Here is a 21,800-nt window from a genome sequence, read left to right on the forward strand (position 1 = left end):
ACTCACATCAACAACACATGTGATTTGCCAGGAAAAAAAAATTCCCCCCAAACCAAAACACCATTCCAGATCCAGTACACTTAAATATATCACTCTCATTGGAAGTGCTATTAGCATAGTCTTTGCAACTAGCCCAAAGCGTATATTTAAGAAGTTTTTATAAATTGTTTTGTGATGTTCATATGTTTAATTCTTATGCCAACTGTTTTCTGATGAAGACAGCATTGTGCTTTATGCGAGAATGAAAACCTCAAAATAATCACCATAAAGCTTCTAAGACTTATGGGAGAATAAACTAGGATGGTCCACAGATATAAGATGAAATCCACAATGTTGGAATTATAAATGTTTAGAGCGGCCCAGACTAGAAGACAAGCCCAAACCACCATTAGAAGAATGAAATACGATATGGTCCAAGATGTATCCTTAAAGTTTTGTCTCAACCCTCAGTCTGAATTGTGAGGATTGATCTTCAGTTCAGTCCAGCCAGCAGAAATTGACTGTGCAATTTTCTGTTGTATTTATTGTACAGACTATGTACATTCTAGAAGGTTCCTTTAGTGCTACACTGTTGTACTTTTTGTCCCAGCAATTTGAGGGCGTGCAAATTCCACAAAGTCATCAATAAGAACAGGCCATGCTCCTGGAAAAAAGAAAAAATATGAAAGAAAGAGAAGGGAGAAAAAGAAGAAATAAGACTAATATTTCCGCAGAATCCTTTTTTTAAGACTTCCTCATAAGTGTTAAAGTATATCATTCTTATCTATTCCCACTGATTAAGTCTTTCAAAACTCAAACTTTTTGGAGTTTTTACCCCAAATATTCCTTGTATTCCTTGTGATTACTCCCAACATTTGGTTGTTCCTTGAGTGATAAAAACAACTTGTCTGGTAACTAATCAATAATATGATTTTCTGAAGGCCACTGAAGTCAGGCAATGGAAGTAATTTGGTCAAAACTGGCAGACTGAAGCAGGAGAATGGCGTGAACCCGGGAGGCGGAGCTTGCAGTGAGCCAAGATCGCGCGACTGCACTCCAGCCTGGGCAAAAAGCGAGACTCCCTCTCAAAAAAAAAAAAAACTGGCAGCCTAAGGAGGGGCTATGATATGATAGCATGCTGCCAGTGCTGAAGGCATAGGAGGAGAAACAAGTTTTCAAGCATTCTGTGGCCATCTCACAAAGGAAATTAACAGGAAGTGTCAAATTCCATCCTATTTCATGCTAATACATTACTAAGAGGTGTAAAATTCAATATATGCATGCCTCTACACATTCACATGCCCATCTCCAACTCAGAAAGCTCTCCATTTTTGTGTAAAACGTAACAGAAGACACAATTATTAGGTATACGCATGATTCAACATTTCTCACTTTGGAGGGAAGATTATAAACGACAATGAAAATGAAGAAAAGAAATAACATCATCCCTGATTAGCCTTAATGATTCCAGGACACTTTTAAAGACACCAAGATCACAGGGGGTTTTTCAAAAAAAATCTCCATCCTGCATCCTGCCAATTCTCAAGTGGACTAGGGAAATATGTATGAAGAAATCAATGTAAATCACTACCACATATAGAAAAATACAAGTCCACATCCTAGTAGTGGATGGTAGCGCCATCTTTATACATTTATGAAGAAATAGCAGAAAAGTATTCAGTGACTATTTACTGAATGCCAACAGTACTATATTAGGCACTTGAAGTAAGTTTCAACAAAAAAATAGGCCGGGCGCAGTGGCTCATGCGTGTAATCCCAGCACTTTGGGAGACCGAGGCGGGTGGACAATAAGGTCAGCAGTTTGACATCAGCCTGGCCAACATGGTGAAACCCCATCTATACTAAAAATACAAAAAATTAGCTGGGCGTAGTGGCAGGCACCTGTAATCCCAGCTACTTGGGAAGCTGAGGCAGGAGAATCGCTTGAACCCAGAAGGCATAGGTTGCAGTGAGCCGAGACTGCGCCACTGCACTCCAGCCTGGGCAACAGAGCAAGACTCCATCTCAAAAAAAAAAAAAGTCACTGAACTTAAGGAGTTTACAATCAAGCTTACACAGAAGACTAACAGATGAAAAAGAGATAGAAATAGGTACAAAAGCACATCAAGTAAAAAGGTTCCTAAAGTAAACTGAAAACCTAAAACGGATAAAAATTACTCACGCCTTTCTGGAAGACATGAATGCTGAGTTGGAATTGAAGGAAACAGAAAAATATAGATTGGTAAATGTATGAAGGTATTTCATACATTCAGAAGAGCATTAAAAAAAGCCTGGAGCTGGGCACAGTGGCTCATGCCTATAATCCCAACACTTTGGGAGGCCAAGGCAGGAGGACTGCTTGAGGCCAGGAGTACAAGACAGTAAGACCCCTACTTCTATAAAACGTTAAGAAATTAGTCAGACACTGTGGCGCATGCCTGTAGTCCTAGCTACTTGGGAGGCTGAGGCAGGAGGACTGCTGAGCCCAGGAGTTTGAAGACTTGCAATAAGCCATGCTCGCACCAGTGCACCCACCCTGGGCAACAGTGAGACTCTATCTCAAAAAAAAAAATCATAACAAAAGCTCAGAGGAGGGAATTCCAATTCCGAGAAAAACAAAAGTACTGAAGAAGTTCAGGGGTGTGTGATAAAAAGACAGGTCAAAAAAAATTGGTGTGGAAAAAAATTTCATTACCTTCTTCATCATAATTAGACATGTCATCTGCAATCATTGTACTGAAGTCTAAAAGAAGATTCCAAGTGTCTTTTGGTATTGATCGTTTATGATGTTCCTATTTAAAAAACAAAAACAAAATACATTTGTATCACTAAAATGAGCTGGACAAAAAGAGTTTGGAAAATTTTAAATACAAGAATGCAAAACAACTGTGTAACAAAATTCTGGTAATCAAATTTCTCATTCTATATGCAATACATTATGTTAATTTATCTTTAAACATAGCAGAATTTTAGAGAAAATAGAGAGAAATGCAGAAAATGTGAACTTACCAACAAAAATTTATTCCATAAGTCTAAGAATTTAAATCTTCCATTAAGCACTAAGTTCCAGTAGGCAATGGCCATTTCTAGATCTGAAATATTAAAAAAGAATTATGTGTTTAAATGCTATACATATTTGTCCCTGCAAAAATCACAAACAAATAAAAGGTAAGACCAAAGAAAGTCTAAAAATAAAAAACTTGTATCCTGAATAGTTTTGTATTAAAAATTTCCTATACAAATGAGTCCAAAGTTTATATCCTCCTTCTTCAAAAATGACCAGGGCCTTTAGGGCAAAAAGTGATACTACTTATTTCACAGGGGAATTCTGTATTTTAAATTAGATAATGCAGTTAAACATAGTAGCCCACAAAAGTGTTCAAATATTAGTTACTGTACACCAGGATTTCTCAACCTGGGTACTTCCAACATTTTAGGCCAGATAATTATCTGTTGTAGGGGTGCTGTCCTGTGTACTGTAGGAAACTTAGCAATCTATCTGACCTCCACTCACTAGCTGCCAGTAGCAGCTTCACTCAACCCCCCACTGGTGACAATCAAAAATGTCTCCATATATTGCCAAAGACCACCTGAGGGGCAACCCAGCTGAGAACCCCTGAGGTACACCTACAGGTTGGAATGTGAAGGACTGCTCTTCAATCCTAAGTAACCTTATGCTCTAAATTGTTTACTGACTGATCCCGACCACAAAGAGACCATTAAAAACACTCATCTAAAACTTAAAATTAATAAGAAACTAAGAATTTCTTAAAGTTTGCCAAAGACAATATAAATGACTTTTTAATTGGGCATGGAGCAGAGAAGGGTAGAGAAGGCAATAATGCCGCATGACAAAGGACTAACTACACTGATCACACGACAGAGAACTACACTTATCACATGACAGAGAACTATGATCTCTTTCAAGGAACCACAGTAGTTAAGAAAGTATCTAGTTTTTATGACTGAATTTACTCCTTCAGCACAAGAAAAATTACATCCTAAGTAACTTAAAAGTCCTTTTATTGATAGATGACATCTCAAAACCATTTTTTTTTCCTAAGTCGGAGTCGCTCTGTCGCCCAGGCTGGAGTGCAGTGGCACGATCTCGGCTCACTGCAAGCTCCGCCTCCCAGGTTCCCGCCATTCTCCTGCCTCAGCCTCCCCAGTAGCTGGGACTACAGGCGCCCACCACCACGCCCGGCTAATTTTTTGTATTTTTAGTGGAGACAGGGTTTCAATGTGTTAGCCAGGATGGTCTCGATCTCCTGATCTCGTGATCCGCCCGCCTCGGCCTCCCAAAGTGCTGGGATTACAGGTGTGAGCCACCGCACCTGGCCAAAATCATTCTTTATAATTGAGAAACCATGAGAGATTAAGAAAGACAAAAATTGGGGCAACACTTGCCCCAATTTTTAAAAGCAACAAAGAGCCGGGCACAGTGGCTCACACCTGTAATCCCAGCACTTTGGGAGGCCAAGTCAGGCAGATCACAAGGTAAGGAGTTTAAGACCAGCCTGGCCAACATTGTGAAACCCCATCTCTACCAAAAATACAAAACTTAGCTGGGCATAGTGGCAGGCACCTGTAATTCCAGCTACTCACGAGGCTGAGGCAATAGAATCGCTTGAAACCATAAGATGGAGGTTGCACTGAGCCAAGATCACACCATTCCACTCCAGTCTGGGCAAGAAAAGCAAAACTCCGTCTCAAAAGAAAAAAAAGAACAAAGAGTAGGCCAGGCGCAGTGACTCTCACCTGTAATCCTAGCACTTTGGGAGGCCAAGGCGGGCAGATTACTTGAGGTCAGGAGTTCAAAACAGGCCTGGCCAACATGGTGAAACCCTGTCTCTACTAAAAATACAAAAAAATTAGCTGGGTGTGGTAGCGGGCACCTGTAATCCCAACTACTTGGGAGGCTGAGACAGGAGAATTTCTTGAACCTGGGAGGTGGAGGTTGCAGTAAGCCAAGATCACACCACTGCACTCCAGCCTGGGCGACAGAACAAGACTCTGTCTCAAAACCAAACAAAAAAGAGCGAACTTATGCTAATTCGCTGTCAAAAATGGATGATTTGTAAGAAATCAATTATAGGCTCCATGCAGTGGCACATGCCTATAATCCCATCACTCTGGGAAGCTGAAGAGGGAAGACTGCTTGAGGTCAGGAGTTCAAGACCAGCCTGGGCAACATAGCAAGACCCCAGAAAAAATTTAAAAATTAGCCGCTCGTGGTGGTATATGCCTGTATTCCCAGCTACTCTAGGAAGCTGAAGCAGGAGAATCCTTTGAGCCCAGGAGATCAAGGCTGCAGTAAGCTATGATCATGCCACCACACTCCAGCCTGGGTGACAGGTGAGGTCTCTTAAAACAGACAACACAACATAAAAAACAATACCTACCCCCCCACCCCCACATACACACATAGTAGCTGGAAACCTGCAAGACTGATCCTTAACTTTCTTCAATGATGGAGACTACATATTCCTCAACTAGCAGACTGAAATACACAGGCATTCAGAAACTGTTAAGTGGACAAACTTCCTACGGTTTCACATACAAACGTACTTACCTTCAAATCCATCATCATCTTCCTTCAAACTCAACAGAAGAAACTCTCCTTTCTTCTATCCAAGGATAAGCCCCTTACACCTCTATTCTAAATCCAATACCATCCTGCTTCTTCAAGGAATCTTGTCTGTTGATTCACTTTCCCCTCTTCTCTACATCTCCAACTTTACCTTGTTCTCTGGCATTTTGAACTCCATCAAGAAACAGAAACATTATCTTTTTTTTTTTTTTTTTTTTTTTTTTTGAGATGGAGTCTCGCTGTGTCGCCAGGCTGGAGTGCTGTGGCGCGATCTCGGTTCACTGCAGCCTACAACTCCCCAGTTCAAGCGATTCTGCTTCAGCCTCCTGAGTAGCTGGGATTATAGGCACACACTACCACGCCCTGCTAATTTTTGTATTTTTAGTAGAGATGGAGTTTCACTATGTTGGCCAGTATGGTCTCGATCTCCCAACCTTGTGATCTGCCCACCTCGGTCTACCAAAGTGCTGGGATTACAGGCATGAGCCACCGCACTCGGCCAAGTTATCACTTATCTTTTAAAAATCTTTCTTGGATCTTTTTTTTTTTGGTCAATCAAAATAGGTTTATTTATTTATTTTTATTATTGTTATTATTTGAGACAGTCTTGCTCTGTAGCTCTCTTGGATCTCTTATCACCTTTACTGGCTATACCCTTTTTCTCCTTCCCTTCACAGGTAATACTGAAATAGCACTCAGAATCTCCTACTTTTATACATAATTTGTTTGAAAATCAAATTCTGACGCCCATGTTTTAAGAGAACTAAAACATGCATAATACCGGCTGGGCGCAGTGGCTCACAGATGTAATCCCAGCACTTTGGGAGGCAGAGGTGGGCGAATCACCTGAGGTCAGGAGCTCGAGACCAGCCTGGCCAACATGGCAAAACCCCATCTCTACTAAAAATGCAAAAAAATTGGCCGGCATTATGGTGGGCACTTGTAATCCCAGCTACTCGGGAGGCTGAGGCAGGAGAATCACTTGAACCCAGGAGGCAAAGGTTGCAGTGAGCCAAGATGGCCCCATTGCACTCCAGCCTGGGTGACAAGAACAAAACTACATCTCAAAAAAAAAAACACCTAACACCTATTTCTAATGGCACTTCCCTTTTAATCTTTGCAATCTGTAAAATCTGTAAAGCCAATACTCCTTCCAGGTTGTTCAATTCTGTTCTTTACCAACTCAATGTAAAATTATCTGGCTTAAGTGCCAAAAATGTTCAGTTGAGACTAAATATTTGCTGTTATTAGTGTGCTTAATTCACTTCACTTTAAATGCTTTAAATTTATGAGAACTAAGCGTACTGCTAGTGTATTTTTTTCCTTTTCAACTAATTTGTATAAAATTAGGATGACAATGAAATACTCAAATAAGTATTAACCATGTGGCACCTATAAATGCCGATATGTCAAGCTGATATACCAAAATAAGAATCTGACAAAAGTAAAAGTTCAGGTTGTAATCCTGAACATAGTGAGACTTGGTCTCTACTAAAAATCAAAAAAACCAGCCGAGCATGGTGGTACATGCCTGCAGTCCTAGCTACTCGAAAGGCTGAGGCAGGAGGATCGACGGAGCCCAGCAGGTTGAGGTTGCAGTAGGTCATGTTGTGCCACTGCACTCCAGTCTGGGTGACAGAGAGACCCTGTCTCCAAAAACACACACACACACAAAACAAAGAAAGTTCAGGTTGTAAAAGAAGGGAATTTTTTTTTTTTTTTTTTGAGATGGAGTTTCACTCTTGTTGCCCAGGCTGGCACAATCTCTGCTTACTGCAACCTCTGCCTCCCGGATTCAAGTGATACTCCTGCCTCAGCTTCCCAAGTAGCTGGGATTACAGGCATGCACCACCACGCCCAGTTAATTTTTTATTTTTAGTAAAGACAGGATTTCTCCATGTTGGTCAGGATGGTCTCGAACTTCTGACCTCAGGTGATCCGCCCACCTCGGCCTCTCAAAGTGCTGGGATTACAGGTGTGAGCCACCGCGCCTGGTCAAAAGAAGGGAATTTCTTACAGTCTACATTCATTGCCCTGTTTGCCCATTTCCCACACATTCTAATCCTGTTAACCAATGTCTAACCTGTCATCCACCCCAATGAAATTAAAACTCTGAAGGGTCATCAGACCCTCCGGTTACTAAATGAATACTCTTATGTCCTCTCTGCCATATCTTAGAGAACTGAGCATACCTCCTGATAGAACTGTCACTTCCTTCAGCTTCAATGATAAGCACTCTACTGATTTTCCTCCATTCAATCTAGGCTTCTCACTTTCTTTTCCAGGGGCTGATAAGCACTCTACTGATTTTCCTCCATTCAATCTAGGATTCTCACTTTCTTTTCCAGGGGCTCCTCTTCCTCCATTCATCCATTAAATGTTGGTGTTTTTTAACAATATGTGTCAACAATAACCACTTTTCTAATCTCCCTCAGATTCTCAAACCTGTATCATTTTTCATGTTATACATTCAACCACCCCTAACAGCTCCTAAATCTGAAACCTATCTCTATATTCTAGACTCAGATATCTAACTGCCTGAAGACATCTTCAACTTGGTATCCGCGAACAACTTCAACTCAGCAGGGCTCAAACTGAACTCTGTCTTACCTCTGCAGACCTGCTCTTCCTTCTCTCTCTCAATGTCACCACCCACTACAGTATTTCTCAATGAAACACTTCTCATTAGCACTGCCCCCATCCCCACCACCCTGCACCCCCTTCCCATGGCCAGTAGAAACCTTAGGTCATTATGACAAAAACCCTACAGGTTCCCCAGATGTCTCCTGAAAGTGTTGATAATCCCTGAGAAAGGCTCCTTCCTTCCTCATCATATACAACCAACCAAAGTACCTTTTAAATCTATCTCTTCTCCATCCCCACTGGGAAGGCCTATGTTAGGATATTCCTCATTTCTAACTAAATCACTGGGATAGCTCCATAACCAATCTCTCTTCTAGTCCAGCTTTCACTCCTTTCAAAGGGCCACAGTGCTTTGAGATGGACCTTTCAGGCATGAATCTGGTGTCACTTCCATGTTAAAATTCTTCAATGATTTCCAATTACCTTTAGATAAAATTTGCACTTCTAGTCAAATGAACTCACTTACAGTTCCTCAAAGGTGGAATGTTCTTTCACCTCTGAGCAAGTGAACATGCTAACCCCTCAACCTGAAATGGCTTTTTTCCTTTGGTCTTGAAAATGTGCATTATTCTTCAAGGCTCAAAAACTATACCCTTTTTGAAGGTATTGCAAACTACCCCAGACAGACTAAAAATGCTCTTGACTCTACGCTCTCAGTGTAAGCAGTCAAGTGTTTTTGAATAAAAAAGGAAGGCTTTAACTCAAAAAGATTAGTAAGTTATAACTAAGAGCTGAAATACATAAGATTAAACAAGGATAAAACGTTAATTGTCACAGGTATAGGAAAAGAAGCCCTTAGAAAGAAGTTTCTAAGTGATGAAGAGAGCAGCTTAGCTAGAGAGAGGTGGTTCAACATAGTAGTTTAGAGTATGAGTTTTCGTCTCTTAAACCCCTAGTCTACAACCAGTTAAGTGACCTTGGGCAACTGGGCTGACTTCTCTTTCAGTTTAAAACGAAGATAACAATAGTACCTATCATTACCGGGTTGTTCTAAGGCTAAATGAGTTAATACACACAAAGCATTTATAACAGTATCTGGTAAATAACCTATCAGTTCTTACTATTACCATTATTTTAAATCATTTAGAATTATTATATTACATTCTGAAGCAGTATTGGTAAAGACAACAAAGTCATTGATAAGGTAACAAGAAGCAATAGCAGTTAAAATAAATGGAAGGAAAATATAGAGAAAAAGAAATAAGCAAGTCCTAATAACAAGCTATTGCCTAAAATTGAATCCTTGCAGAATAAATCCTTAAGTCCTTACAGTAAAATGTAAAATGCAAACAGAGATACTCCCCATGTTATTCTTTCAAAGAGAATCAACAAGAATAATGTGGGATTTCACAGCAGATCATCAGCTGAATGCAGGATGAACATGGAAATGAATTGAGACTAGACCCAATCACAGTCCCTAAAAGAAACAAAATGTTGCCAGCTCACTAGGGAGGATGGAATGGTGATTTAAAATCCTATTTACAATGTCTTTTTTTAATCAATTTCAACAAATTTTATAATAATGAAAAAGAGATATAACATATATAGTATAAGTCTGTTCACATAAAGTTCAAAACCAGTGCTTCAACAATTTCAAATGGTTCAGCAAATAAAATATGTGTGTACATCCATCCATTGATATATAAAGAAAACGTGGTAAAATGTTAACAATTGGGAATCCAGGTGAAGAATATGCAAAAGTTCACAGAACTATTTTGCTACCTTTTTTGATTGATATTTTCAATTGATATTTTTCAGAACAAAAAGAGGAAAGAGTTAAAAAACTAGACAAAGCTAATTTATATTGTTTAGGAACACAAACATGGGTAGCAAAGGAATTAAGTCCCTCTAATTATCAAAATTCAGAATAATTTCCAACTCTGGGAAGAAAGATGAGCTTTTGCTGAGAGAGTCTCACTGGGATCTTCTGATGCTGGTAGTTTCTTCACCTGGCTGTTTAATGAATTAGCTTTTCCTTGTATTTATTATCTATATAAATTCTATGCATTTTTTTCTGTATGCACATTTCACAAGAAAAAAGGTAAAAGCAATGTGATGAGGTATATAAAAATACAAATAAAAATCGCTATACACTTGTTAAACATTATTATTTGAGAATGCTGCTTCTGCTCTGTAACATGCAAACACAAGTGATGAGGCTTTTGCTATGAGTCATTTACTTGAGATCATTTACCAAAAGGCCCTTACTGAGGACCAATTTTTGAGGCTAGCAATATAATAATGTCATCTTATTTTTACATGAGGTGGTTCTTTTCTTATACAACCATCAATTCTGAATCTGGTTTAGTTTAGTATTAGATAATACATCATACACAATTTATATTGTTCATGCCTAAAATCTATTTTTCTATAGCTTTTTCTGATTTCGTCATTAGGATTTCACAGTATCTTTTGTGAAACAGTCAGAAGTTGGTCAGAATTTCACATTCTTAAATTTACCTTTCTTTTTTTTTGAGACTGAGTCTTGCTCTGTTGCCCTGAATGGAGTGCAATGGTGCGATCTTGGCTCACTGCAACCTCTGCCTCCCGGGTTCAAGCGATTCTCCTGCCTCAGCCTTCTGAGTAGCTGGGATGACAGGCATGCACCACCATACCCAGCTAACTTAAACTGACTTTTAATACAGTGATATTAATTCACTTGATGGTCTCCTCCTGTGTTTTCTAAACCAATATCAAAATCTAAATCATCATCACTTTCTTCACTTCTTCTATGGTTGGAACTTAGATTCTATTTTCAATATTTTCTGTTTTTCCTGGTTCTTTATGGAACAGAATAGCAACGTCTTCTTTCCACATTTTGCGCAAACTTCAAGTTCATAGGCACATGATCTACACGTTATATGAATCCTCCACTGTCTTCTATAAACATTTAACATGTTTTTTAGGTCTGATAATGGTTTGTATTTGCTATATTTTACACACCACTCAAGAACTTCTTTACAGTTTTACAGTGCTGACATACTCCATCAGGAGGTTTTTGTTTTTATTTTTATTTTTTGAGACAGAGTCTCACTCTCTCACACAGGCTGGAGTGCAGTGGCACGATCTCGGCTCACTGCAACCTCCACCTCCCAGGTTCAAGTGATTCTCCTGCCTCAGCCTCCCAAGTAGCTGGGATTATAGGCACCCACTACCATGCCTGGCTAATTTTTGTATTTTTGGTAGAGACAGGGTTTCACCATGTTGGTCAGGCTGGTCTTCAACTCCTGACTTCAGGAGATCCACCTGCCTTGGCCTCCCAAAGTTCTGGGATTACAGACGTGAGCCACTACGCCCGGCCGCATCATGAAGTTTTGCATTACTTTTCTTGGTCTGAACACTCTTATCAAACTTTTTTTTTTTTTTTTTTGAGGCAGAGTCTCGCTGTGTCGCCCAGGCTGAAGTGCAGTGGCACGATCTCAGCTCACTGCAACCTTTGACTCCCAGGTTCAAGACATTCTCCTGCCTCAGCCCCCTGGGTAGCTGGGATTACAGGCAGGCACCACCATGCCTGGCTAATTTTTGTATTTTCAGTAGAGATAGGGTTTCACCATGTTGGTAAGGCTGGTCTCGAACTCCTGACCTCAAGTGATCCACCCGCCTCAGCCTCCAAAGTGCTAGGATTACAGGCATGAGCCACCGTGCCCAGCTGAACTTGTCATTTTTGAAGCTAAATATATTCCGGTGCTTCTGAGGCCTGGAATGAGGCACGTTGCTCTTCTGGGAGCTCATCACCGAAACCACAATTGCCCCTTACTGGGAGCAGGCAAAAGCCACAATGTCTTAATATACTTAGAAATATCTACAGCTAATACAACATAACAACAACAACAAAACACAGAATGTGGAGTCCTAAGTTCTGAGATCTAGTCTCAGTGCCAGTCCAACCACTCTCCAGTTAGGTGACCTTATTAACAAGTCAGTCTCTCTGGCTATGAGTTTCCTCATCTATATGATGGAGAAGATAATATGCTTTTACTTAGCTCAAAGGGGTTGTTATGAGAACCAAATGGGATTATATAGATGATCATGCTCTTTAAAACACTGTAAAATTGTTCCTAAATATGAAACTAAATGTTTAATGAATAATGTTCAAATCATTTAAATCAATTGTAGAGGTATAAGATTCCAGCTGAACCACAACCTACAAGAAAGTGACTCACAGACTTTAGCCTAATAAAAGTTCAGTATGGCCCTAAAAATGATATGGCTGCTAAAGAACATATATAATCTTTGATCAAATTAACATAATGAATAGTCTCACAAAAATTAACAGATCCACAGTGTTATACATTACTTAGCCTCCTTTTGAAATATGATGTTCAACTTTATGGGCTCTATTTTGAAAGACACTGGAAATGTGTTTGGGGTGATAGTAGTGGAAGTAACAAACGTCTCCTATAAGAATAGTTAAAATAACCGGAATGCTGGCCTGGAAAAAAAACAAAAGGTAACTGAGAGCGGATCTTTAATTTTAGCCTTTGTGTTGCACTGGGGGACAAGTAAGAGCAATGGTAGAAGTAATAAAGACAAAGATGTTAGCTTAATAAGGAAGAACTGTGTAATAACAAGTTAAGGATATTCTGTGATAGGAATGGACGACTTCCTAAAACAATGTGTGTCCAGTCCCTGCATGTGCAAAAGGAGAAGCTGAAGGAGCACCAGGTAAGGATCCTACTTTGGGTGGGCTAAATTTTATAGAGGACTTACGAAATCCCTTTCAAATTTAAGATTCAGGCAATTATCAGAAAACAGCAGGCTGGGTGTGGCAGCTCATGCCTGTAATCCCAAGATTTTGGGAGGCCAAGGCAGGGTGATCACTTGAGGCCAGGAGGTTGAGGCCAGCCTAGGCAACACGGTGAGTTCTTATCTCTACAAAAAATTTAAAAATTAGCCAGGCGTGGTGGCACACGCCTGTAGTCTTGGCTACTCCAGAGGCAGAGGCAGGAGGATCACTTGAGCCTAGGAGTTTGAGACTGAAGTGAGCTACGATTGTGGCACTACAGTCCAACCTAGGCAAGAGAGCCAGGATCCTGTATCTAAAAAAAATTTTTTTTTAAATGTTTAAGTCAGATTACTAAAGCAGATGGCAACAGAGGAAGCACCGTATCCTGGTATCACGAGAAATAAGGTTATAAAAAGTGAAAAAATAATCAGCCTGGGCAATACAGCAAGTCTTCAGCTCCACAAGAAATTAGAAAATTAGCCTGGCATGGTGGGTGCTTGCCTATATAGTTCCAGCTACTTGGGAGGCTGAGGCAGGAGGATCACTTGAGCCCAGGAAGTCAAGCCTGCAGTGAGCCATGATCGCACCACTGCACTCTAGCCTGGGCAACAGAGCAAGACCCTGCATTAAAAAAAAAAAAAAGGAAAACACCAGTTCTCATTTTAATTAGCGCAGCTATTTATAAACAAACCACAGTGTTGTCACTCACTCTCTGCCAATGTGTTTTGGGCCTTACCTCGTCTCCTATGATCTTCTAATTCCTCTCTGCCAACTCTTGTAATGTAAGAGCACTGTGAACCCTTAGAAAGGCTGTTAAAAAAAACTGTTTCCTTTTTAATTAAACTCTGCAAATAAGCAAGTCATTACATTTCCTGATACCTAACACCAAAGCAAAACAAACCAAAAAAAACCTAGGATTTGTCTCTTACTACATGTTTCTTTTTTTTAATTAATAGACTTTTTTAGTTTTAGGTTTATGAAAAGTTGAGCAGAAAGTAGAGATTTCCATATACCCTCTTCCCCAGTCAGTTCCTACTATTTTTAACATCTTGCTTTAGTGTGGTATATTTTTTATAACTGATGAATCAATATGAATACATTACTATTGACTAAAGTTCACATTCTACATTAGAGTTCACTCTTTGTATTGTACACTGTATGGTTTGGGAGGGTCTTAAATAATATTTTCATTGTAATTAAATACATATAACAAAGTTTATCATCTGAAATGTCTTGAATGTGCAGTTCGGTGTGAAGTACATTCACATTGCTGTGCCATCGATCTTCAGAATGCTCATCTTACAAAACAAAAACTCTACATCCTTTAAATATTACATTTTTTTCTTAAGCACAATACTTATTAGATAACAGAATAAACATACATAATTCTTAAATATAATGCTTTCACATAATTTTTCCTGTAATCTAAAATTCTAATTTACCATATTAATATATCCAATACTTATAAAATTTTAATTTTGCTCAATTTTTACCACATATAATAAAAACTAAGATTCAGTATCAAAAGTATATATTCACCCAAAACACCATTTATTTTGTGCTCCAGTAAAGGGTAGAGATATAACTAAGAAATAGGTTATGTCCCTTTAAATCAACATTTGACATTCACATTATATTTAATCTTATCAAAATATTGTGCTACATTTCTAAATATGACAAAATAAAGATTTTACACATACATGTAAATTCAAAGACTTTAACAGATTTGTGGAAAGGAAAGGGAAAAATAGAAAAAACATCCCAGTTAACTGATGGCCCCAGACAGAGAAACTAATTGTAGGTATCCTGGCTTATTTTGCCCGCAAATTGAGGATTTTTCCTTTAAGAATAAAATCCAATCTATATTGAACAATCAAGCTGGCAAGAAGGCTTTATCACTGAGAATTTCGCTTTACAAATATGTTATGAATCTTTGATCAATTCAGTCATGTTTAGTAACTCGTGGGGCCATACTACATTACAAAGGTTATACATTTATCCCTTCCTCTCTACCTTTCCGTCACTTCCTCCGTCTAATCTCTGTTAATATAATCTGTTTCTCAATACTTTCCCCCTGCTAATTTAAAAAATAAAGAGGAATTAGTGCAAAAGGCCCTAATTATTAGCCTCTCCAACTACTACTGTATCTTCAAAAACCGAAAAAAAAAGACCTCACTTACCTTCACTGGGTAAGTTACTCAACCTTTCTGTGCCTAAATTTCCTCATCTTCAAATTAAGGATAATAAACGGCTAGCACTTTATTACTATGTATTTGGCACGGCACATAGCAGGTGGTAAATTACTGAATGAAAGGATGAATAACTCAAAAAATTGGTAAACATTAAATGAGGCAATGGTATGGTTTGGATATGGTTGGTTTGTTCCCACCAAAACTCATACTGAAATTTTATCCCCAGTGTGGTGGTGCTGTAAGGTGGGGTCTGGTGGGCAATGTCTGACTCATGGGGGTGGGTCCCTCATGAATGGCTTGGTGCTATTCTCGTTTTTTTGCCAGAGGGAACAGATTCGTTCCTGGAGTGTGTTATTAAAAGCGAGGCTTCTCCTCCTGTTTGGTCTCTCTCTTCACAGGAGTCCACTTCCCCTTTGACCTTGTCTGCCGTATGATGATGCAGCATAAAAGTCCTCTGCAGAAGCCAGGGCCATGCCCCACTCCTAGCCTGCAGAATCATGAGCTAAACAAACCTCTTTATACATTACCCAATCTCAGGTATTCTGTTACAGCAACATGAAATGGACTTACATACAAGACAAGTAGTATATGTAAAGTACAGTACTTAGCACAGTGCCAGGCATACTAAAAGCTCACATTAAATGGAAGTTACCACCATCACCAAAATCTTCACTGGGTCCCCATTTCCCACAAATTCCAATTGAAACCTTTCTGTCTCCAAAAAACACAGAAACAAAACCCTTTCTGATTTCAAAAGAAGTCTGTGGTTATTTAGCTTTCTTGTGTCTCACCAATTTAATCTCCAAACAAGCATTCCCACTAAAATCAAACCAACAACTTCTCTCTTGCACAAAGCCAAGCTTATTGCTGAAATTTTAGACCTTCATAACTATCTTCTCACTGGAACATCTTTTATCTTCCCTTGTCTAGCCAAATACCAAACCTTTTAGTTCATATTCCACCTTGTCCAGGAAGCATTTCCCAACCACTCCTGCTTTTACTCATTTCTCCCTCTAAAACCCTTACACACTTTTATTATTTTGTAATTATCTACTAGCACTATCTAATCTTTTTAGGTAATTTGCAAATTACACTGTATCTTTTACTCTCATAACCTTTAGCTATCCCAAAAGCAAATGTACAAATACAAACGGATTGATCTAAACTTTTACAGTGATTATTTCTGGATAAGATTATGAATGATAAGCATTTCCTTTTTCATCCTTATAGTTTTCAAATAAATCATAACAAAAAAGAATAAATTTATCTGGCATTCTATGACTCAAATCTTATAGTGCTATTTCTATAGATTCTAAGATCCTAAAATATCTTCAGGATCATGAATGAAAAAAATGAGTAAATGAATGAATGCATAAATAAATAAATGTCAGTGGAATTTTAACAACTATCTTCTATACTGACTGTAGTTTTCATAAAACAAAAATCAGTGGTTCACATGTAGTACCCAGGGTAAACTTATTATTCAGTGTGCATGGTATTCTCTGATTAAAAGTTTCCTGTTTCTAATTACTTTTCAATAATTGGTATTTTCATGACTTTATGCTCAAAACACACAACTTTCTATTACAAAAATGACACTGTCAATGTATTTGAATATATCTGAAACACCAAATATAATTTTTAAAAATTCTTACCTAATCCTTTTTGTCCTGGATTCTTTGCAAAATTAAAAGTAAACTGGTAAAAATCCTTAAATCGTCCTGGTTCTTTCAATTCTTGTTCCATCTTGGGTATCTGGGCCTTTAGTTTTTCTATGCTGTCACATCTACATTGTAAAATTAAGTTTATAAAAGATTAACTTTTTCACTATAAATTAATAACTTATTTATTCCCATGAGGGCTTACATTTATTTCCTAGAACTACTTTTTTAAAAATCAAATAGTTGGAATTCAATCTTTTTATATTACATAAATACAAACATGCATGGAGGTTAGCTGCGGGAAGAAGTCTAGAGTGATTAAATGTTCTAAATAATTACTTTTAAAAGAAACGGGCTATTCGTTTTAATTACATAATTCATTAGGCTATCAACACTTTCACTAGTAGAAGTCAGCTTCAGTGGATAAATAAGAATGTATAGTAATCAGCATAACAATCATTTTAAACTGTATTAGACACTACTGACACAGTACTTAATCGCATTTACTATCTAAATTAACTAAAAGTATGGTCTCTTGCTTATGAGGAAACATTTCTTTTGGAAACTTGCTTCTTGTCATATACAAAGTATAGTAGTAAACAGGTGAACCTCCTACCACCTCCAACTGAATTACCTCAAATTAATATTAAGCTTTTTCTGTACATGCAAAACATTCAACTTTCAAAGAGTTTGAAAAGCTCTAAGTACCAAGCCTTTAGTTTCCTAATACAGCCTTATGGTAGAAATACGCTATTTCTTATAGATTCCACAAACAAATCCATTTTTTTCCTTCTAATCATTTTTTGCTTTTATTTTCCTTCTATATTCTTTGTAACACCTTCCAGACCATTAGTTTGTAAATTAAAATTTTGATTTGAAAGTTCATTACATATTATATGAATTCAGTTTCAAATTTTTAAAAACATTGCTTCCTTAAGTTCTGATGAAACCTGTCCTAGCATAGAAAATCCCAGCAAGTTCAGGATGGGCCTGGCTTTTTGGCTGAAGGACATAGTGTCCAGGCCAGTTAATTTACTGCCTCTCAGCTTTAAACCTACCCTTCTTTGCCCTACTTTGTGATATTGGACTACAAACTGTGAGACGTCATTTTTCTTGCCAGCTGGCTCAGTGTTAGGCTCTACCAAGAGCCAACGAAAGGCTGGAAGAGGAAGAAGGAACTTTTCTGATCCCAGTTTGTTTTCTCCAGAGGGCAAGGGTTTTAGTGTGTGGGAAGGTCCCAGCAGTATCCACAGTGGTAGCAATCTCACAGCCTGCAGCAAGTGGCCTCTAGGCAGCTTTTTCACCAGCATTACAGGTGGCCACACCCTCTCCCTTCAACCCCCAGGTCTGAATCTCAGCCTTGTGGGGATCTCCTAAGCTTCTAAATTTCTTCCTTGTCTGTGCCCTTCCCTGACTTCCCAGAGGTGGTAGCAGCTTGCTGCAACTGCTACCTGTTATGCCTTGGAGTTTCCTTTTATCCTTTTATCTATTTGATAGAGTAAAGCAAGTCTTTAAATTTTCCCTGTTAAAATTACAGGTGTGGTCTTTGTTTTTTGTTTTTGTTTTGTTTTTTGTTTTTGTTTGTTTTTTTGAGATGGAGTATCGCTCTTGCTGCCCAGGCTGGAGTGCAGTGGCATGATCTTGGCTCACCACAACCTCTGCCTCCCGGGTTCAAGCGATTCTCCTGCCTCAGCCTCCCAAGTAGCTGGGATTACAGGTATGCGCCACCATGCCCAGCTAATTTTGTATTTTAAGTAGAGACGGGGTTTCTCCATGTTGGTCAGGCTGGTCTCCAACTCCTGACCTAAGGTGATCCACCTGCCTTGGCCTCCCAAAGTGCTGAGACTACAGGCATGAGCCACCGCACCTGGCCCCTGGTGTGGTTTTTGTGTCTTGACTGGACCCTGACTGATTGCAATGTCAATCAGGCTCAAATCATGACTCTCATACTACCTAATTCTATAATTTCTCTGTACCTCAATTTCTTCATCTCTAAAATGGGGAGAGAAACACTATTCTCAAAAAGTTGCTGTAAAGAGGTAGGTGAAATACTTAGCACAGTTAACTGAAATAAAATAATGTTTAATAAATGTTAGCTATTATCATTTAATAGTGGCCCTCTAAAAACAGAAAGGGCAACTTGTTACCTACCAACAGACTGATTACTTCTGTCTGCAACCTCATTAAATATGGACAACTAGAGGTCATAGGTAAAACCTCTACCCATGACTTTTCAATCAATTTACCCGAAGACATTCAGCTAATCACCTGTCAAAGTGTAAGTGAAACAAGTAGTAACTTCTAAGGCATCTTCCAGTTTTTAAATTGTAGGATTTTATAAACGCAGGGTTCACAGTCTCACATTAGGAAATAACTTTAAAACTTGGTCATTTCACTCTTCCATGGTAAATATTTATGCATAATTTTAATACTAATGAACCTGCCTTAGAAGCAAATGATGAGAATATATCCAAATAGAATAGGCTGTACTAACTATACAAATAACTTGACAAACCCAGAAAACTGTATAACATGGAAACTAGCAAGTTAACCCATTTCTATTTATACCAATGTTTGTAGGCCAGCAAATCTTTAAATTTACACTAAAAAATTCATGACATAATTCAGTTCCACAGTAACATATCTAATTTCCTTTTGTAATTATATACTCACCCTAATTCTGTCATGCCATCCATGAACTCCTGTTTGGAGAACTCGCACTGTGTTGCTGCTCTGAACTTCCATGCAATAATCAACACACTAATGCTGGCTGGATCGAGTGCCAGGTCATCACAGAACTGCTGTATGCCATCTATTCCAATTTTATTCTCATCTTGAGGGTCTTTAAAAATAATAATGCAATATTAAAGTAGTGTCATATTATGCTACATTACTAAAACTGAAAAAGATAATGCTTTATATGTCATTTTTTAAATGACCACAATATATGGAAGGCATGAAACAGTATTACTCTAACATACACTTTCCCATTATTTAAAGCCATTCTCCTCTCTAGGAAGGCATGAAACAGTATTACTCTAACATACACTTTCCCATTATTTAAAGCCATTCTCCTCTCTAGGAAGGCATGAAACAGTATTACTCTAACATACACTTTCCCATTTTTTAAAGCCATTCTCCTCTCTAACAGCATTCTTAAAGTGTACAAAAGAGATACATGCAGATGAGACATGATTTTTTTAAGTCTCATTTATTCATGTGAAATATGTCCCATACTTATACACATTCAGAAAATCAGACATTCGTATATAGGGACATGGGATTCTAATTCAATATATCCATATTTTGCTTAGGTAGGCATTCTGAACAGAAATTCTTTTTTTCTTAGAACAAAGTTCACTTTCCCACAACAACCACTTCTTAAGAGTATCAGAAAAACTGTAAACTAAACTATGTAATTCAACCCTAATCTCAACAACGTAAATATCTTTTGTTTAAAGAAAAAAATCAATACTTATCAAAGAGGCAAAAATTTTAAATAACAAAGAGAAAGAGGCACTCATAGACTGCTATCCAATATGATTTGCTAGCACCTTTTTTTTTTTTTTATTTTTGAAACGGAGTCTTACTCTGTCGCCCAGGCTGGAGTGCAGTGGCATGATCTTAGCTCATTGTAACCTCTGCCTCCCAGGTTCAAGCGATTCTTCTGCCTCAGCCTCCCGAGTAGCTGGGACTACAGGCACACGCCACCACGCCCAGCTAATTTTTGTATTTTTAGTAGAGATGAGGTTTTACCATATTGGACAGGCTGGTCTCGAACTCCTGACCTTGTGATCGGCCCGCCTCGGCCTCCCAAAGCGCTGGGATTATAGGTGTGAGCCACCAAACCCGGCCTTGCTAACACCTTTCTTAAAGTAATCTGGCAATATCTCCAGCAATAAAAAACATGTACATCATTTGACTTTAGAGCACAAGTTATGCATAAAACATCCCATATTCAGAAAAACTTTGAAATTCTGTAAATGTATTTCTGCAAAAACATAAAAGATATGGAAGGATCCACACCATTGGTTACTCAGGAGAATGAATAAGGAGAATGAATAAGGAAAAGACAAACTATTAACCTTTTCTTATTCATCTATTATGCAGTTGAACTTTTTAAAAACTATGCATTACTTTATAATTCTTTAAAGATTTAGTACGCAGGTTTTCTTAAAGACTGGTTCAGCTGAGTTTTATACATATGAGGGGAGAAAAAACACTTCCCCATCCCCATGCTCAACTTGGACAATGGGGGAGGAAAAAAAAGGAGGGCAGGAAAATAAAGAGGCCAAGAAGAAATTTTAGTGCAAAGAAAATAATTTCTCCTCAGAGTTCTTGAAATAACCCTAAGATCTACAGACCTCTATTGGACACATCCCCCCAATTTATGTTATATATAGTATTTGATTTCTCACAAGCCCATCACTTTGGAAAATCTGGTCCAAAATTTATTTAAAGTCACAAGCAAGCACTCACCTTTGTATCTATTGTACAGTTGTTCTAACTTCTTCCTGTCCAATGATCCTTTTACACTCTCTCGTATATAAAGTTCAGGATTTTGGAAAAAATTATCTGTTGCAACATCTAACTTCCAGTCATTTTGAGATAGACAACTTACTGCTGTTTTTTCACTAGATTGTGTGAAGATCATAAACTGACGAACTTTATCCTTCTGCGATGATTTCAACTTGTTCTATTGAAACCAGAAAATAAACTGAAACTCTATGTAAAATCACGTAAGACTAAATATTTCTATATGGCTGACAAAACATTCTTAGTAATACTTTTTCCTCATAAAACATTAAAACAGTTTAACTTAAGATTTATTTTTGATCTATTATTAATCAGAAAGACTTTTAAAAAATATGAAACAAAAAATATGGTACAGTTTTGGAAGAGAAATAGGACAGAAGCGAAGGAAGCTCAACCACCCAGTGTTTCTCCTACAGTGGGTCCTGAGAGCATACAGAAAGGCTGCAGAAGGGAAGCGGTGCTACTCTCCAAAC

At 38.3% G+C, this 21,800-nt stretch overlaps 1 protein-coding gene across 7 annotated transcripts in view; it reads right to left on the minus strand.

Moving 5' to 3' along the window:
* Window positions 1-503: 503 nt before the first annotated feature.
* The window catches only part of LOC105480102 (defective in cullin neddylation 1 domain containing 1), a 41,120-nt gene continuing 19,823 nt past the window's right edge, over window positions 504-21,800 (minus strand). For 5 of the 7 annotated variants that reach the window (XM_011738551.2, XM_011738552.2, XM_071091331.1 and 2 more), the window contains 7 exons: window positions 21,271-21,487; window positions 19,465-19,633; window positions 16,786-16,916; window positions 13,675-13,761; window positions 2,989-3,071; window positions 2,675-2,771; window positions 504-643 (listed from right to left, as the gene is read on the minus strand). In XM_011738551.2, the coding sequence (XP_011736853.1) occupies window positions 564-643; window positions 2,675-2,771; window positions 2,989-3,071; window positions 13,675-13,761; window positions 16,786-16,916; window positions 19,465-19,633; window positions 21,271-21,445 (822 nt within the window). In that variant the 5' untranslated portion in view covers window positions 21,446-21,487 and the 3' untranslated portion in view covers window positions 504-563. The remainder of the gene's footprint in view (window positions 644-2,674; window positions 2,772-2,988; window positions 3,072-13,674; window positions 13,762-16,785; window positions 16,917-19,464; window positions 19,634-21,270; window positions 21,488-21,800) is intronic. The other 2 variants (XM_011738556.2, XM_011738554.2) reach the window with 1 other exon arrangement.

The sequence above is a fragment of the Macaca nemestrina genome, chromosome 2, assembly GCF_043159975.1.
Source record: "Macaca nemestrina isolate mMacNem1 chromosome 2, mMacNem.hap1, whole genome shotgun sequence".
In the NCBI taxonomy this organism is placed as follows: Eukaryota; Metazoa; Chordata; class Mammalia; order Primates; family Cercopithecidae; genus Macaca; species Macaca nemestrina.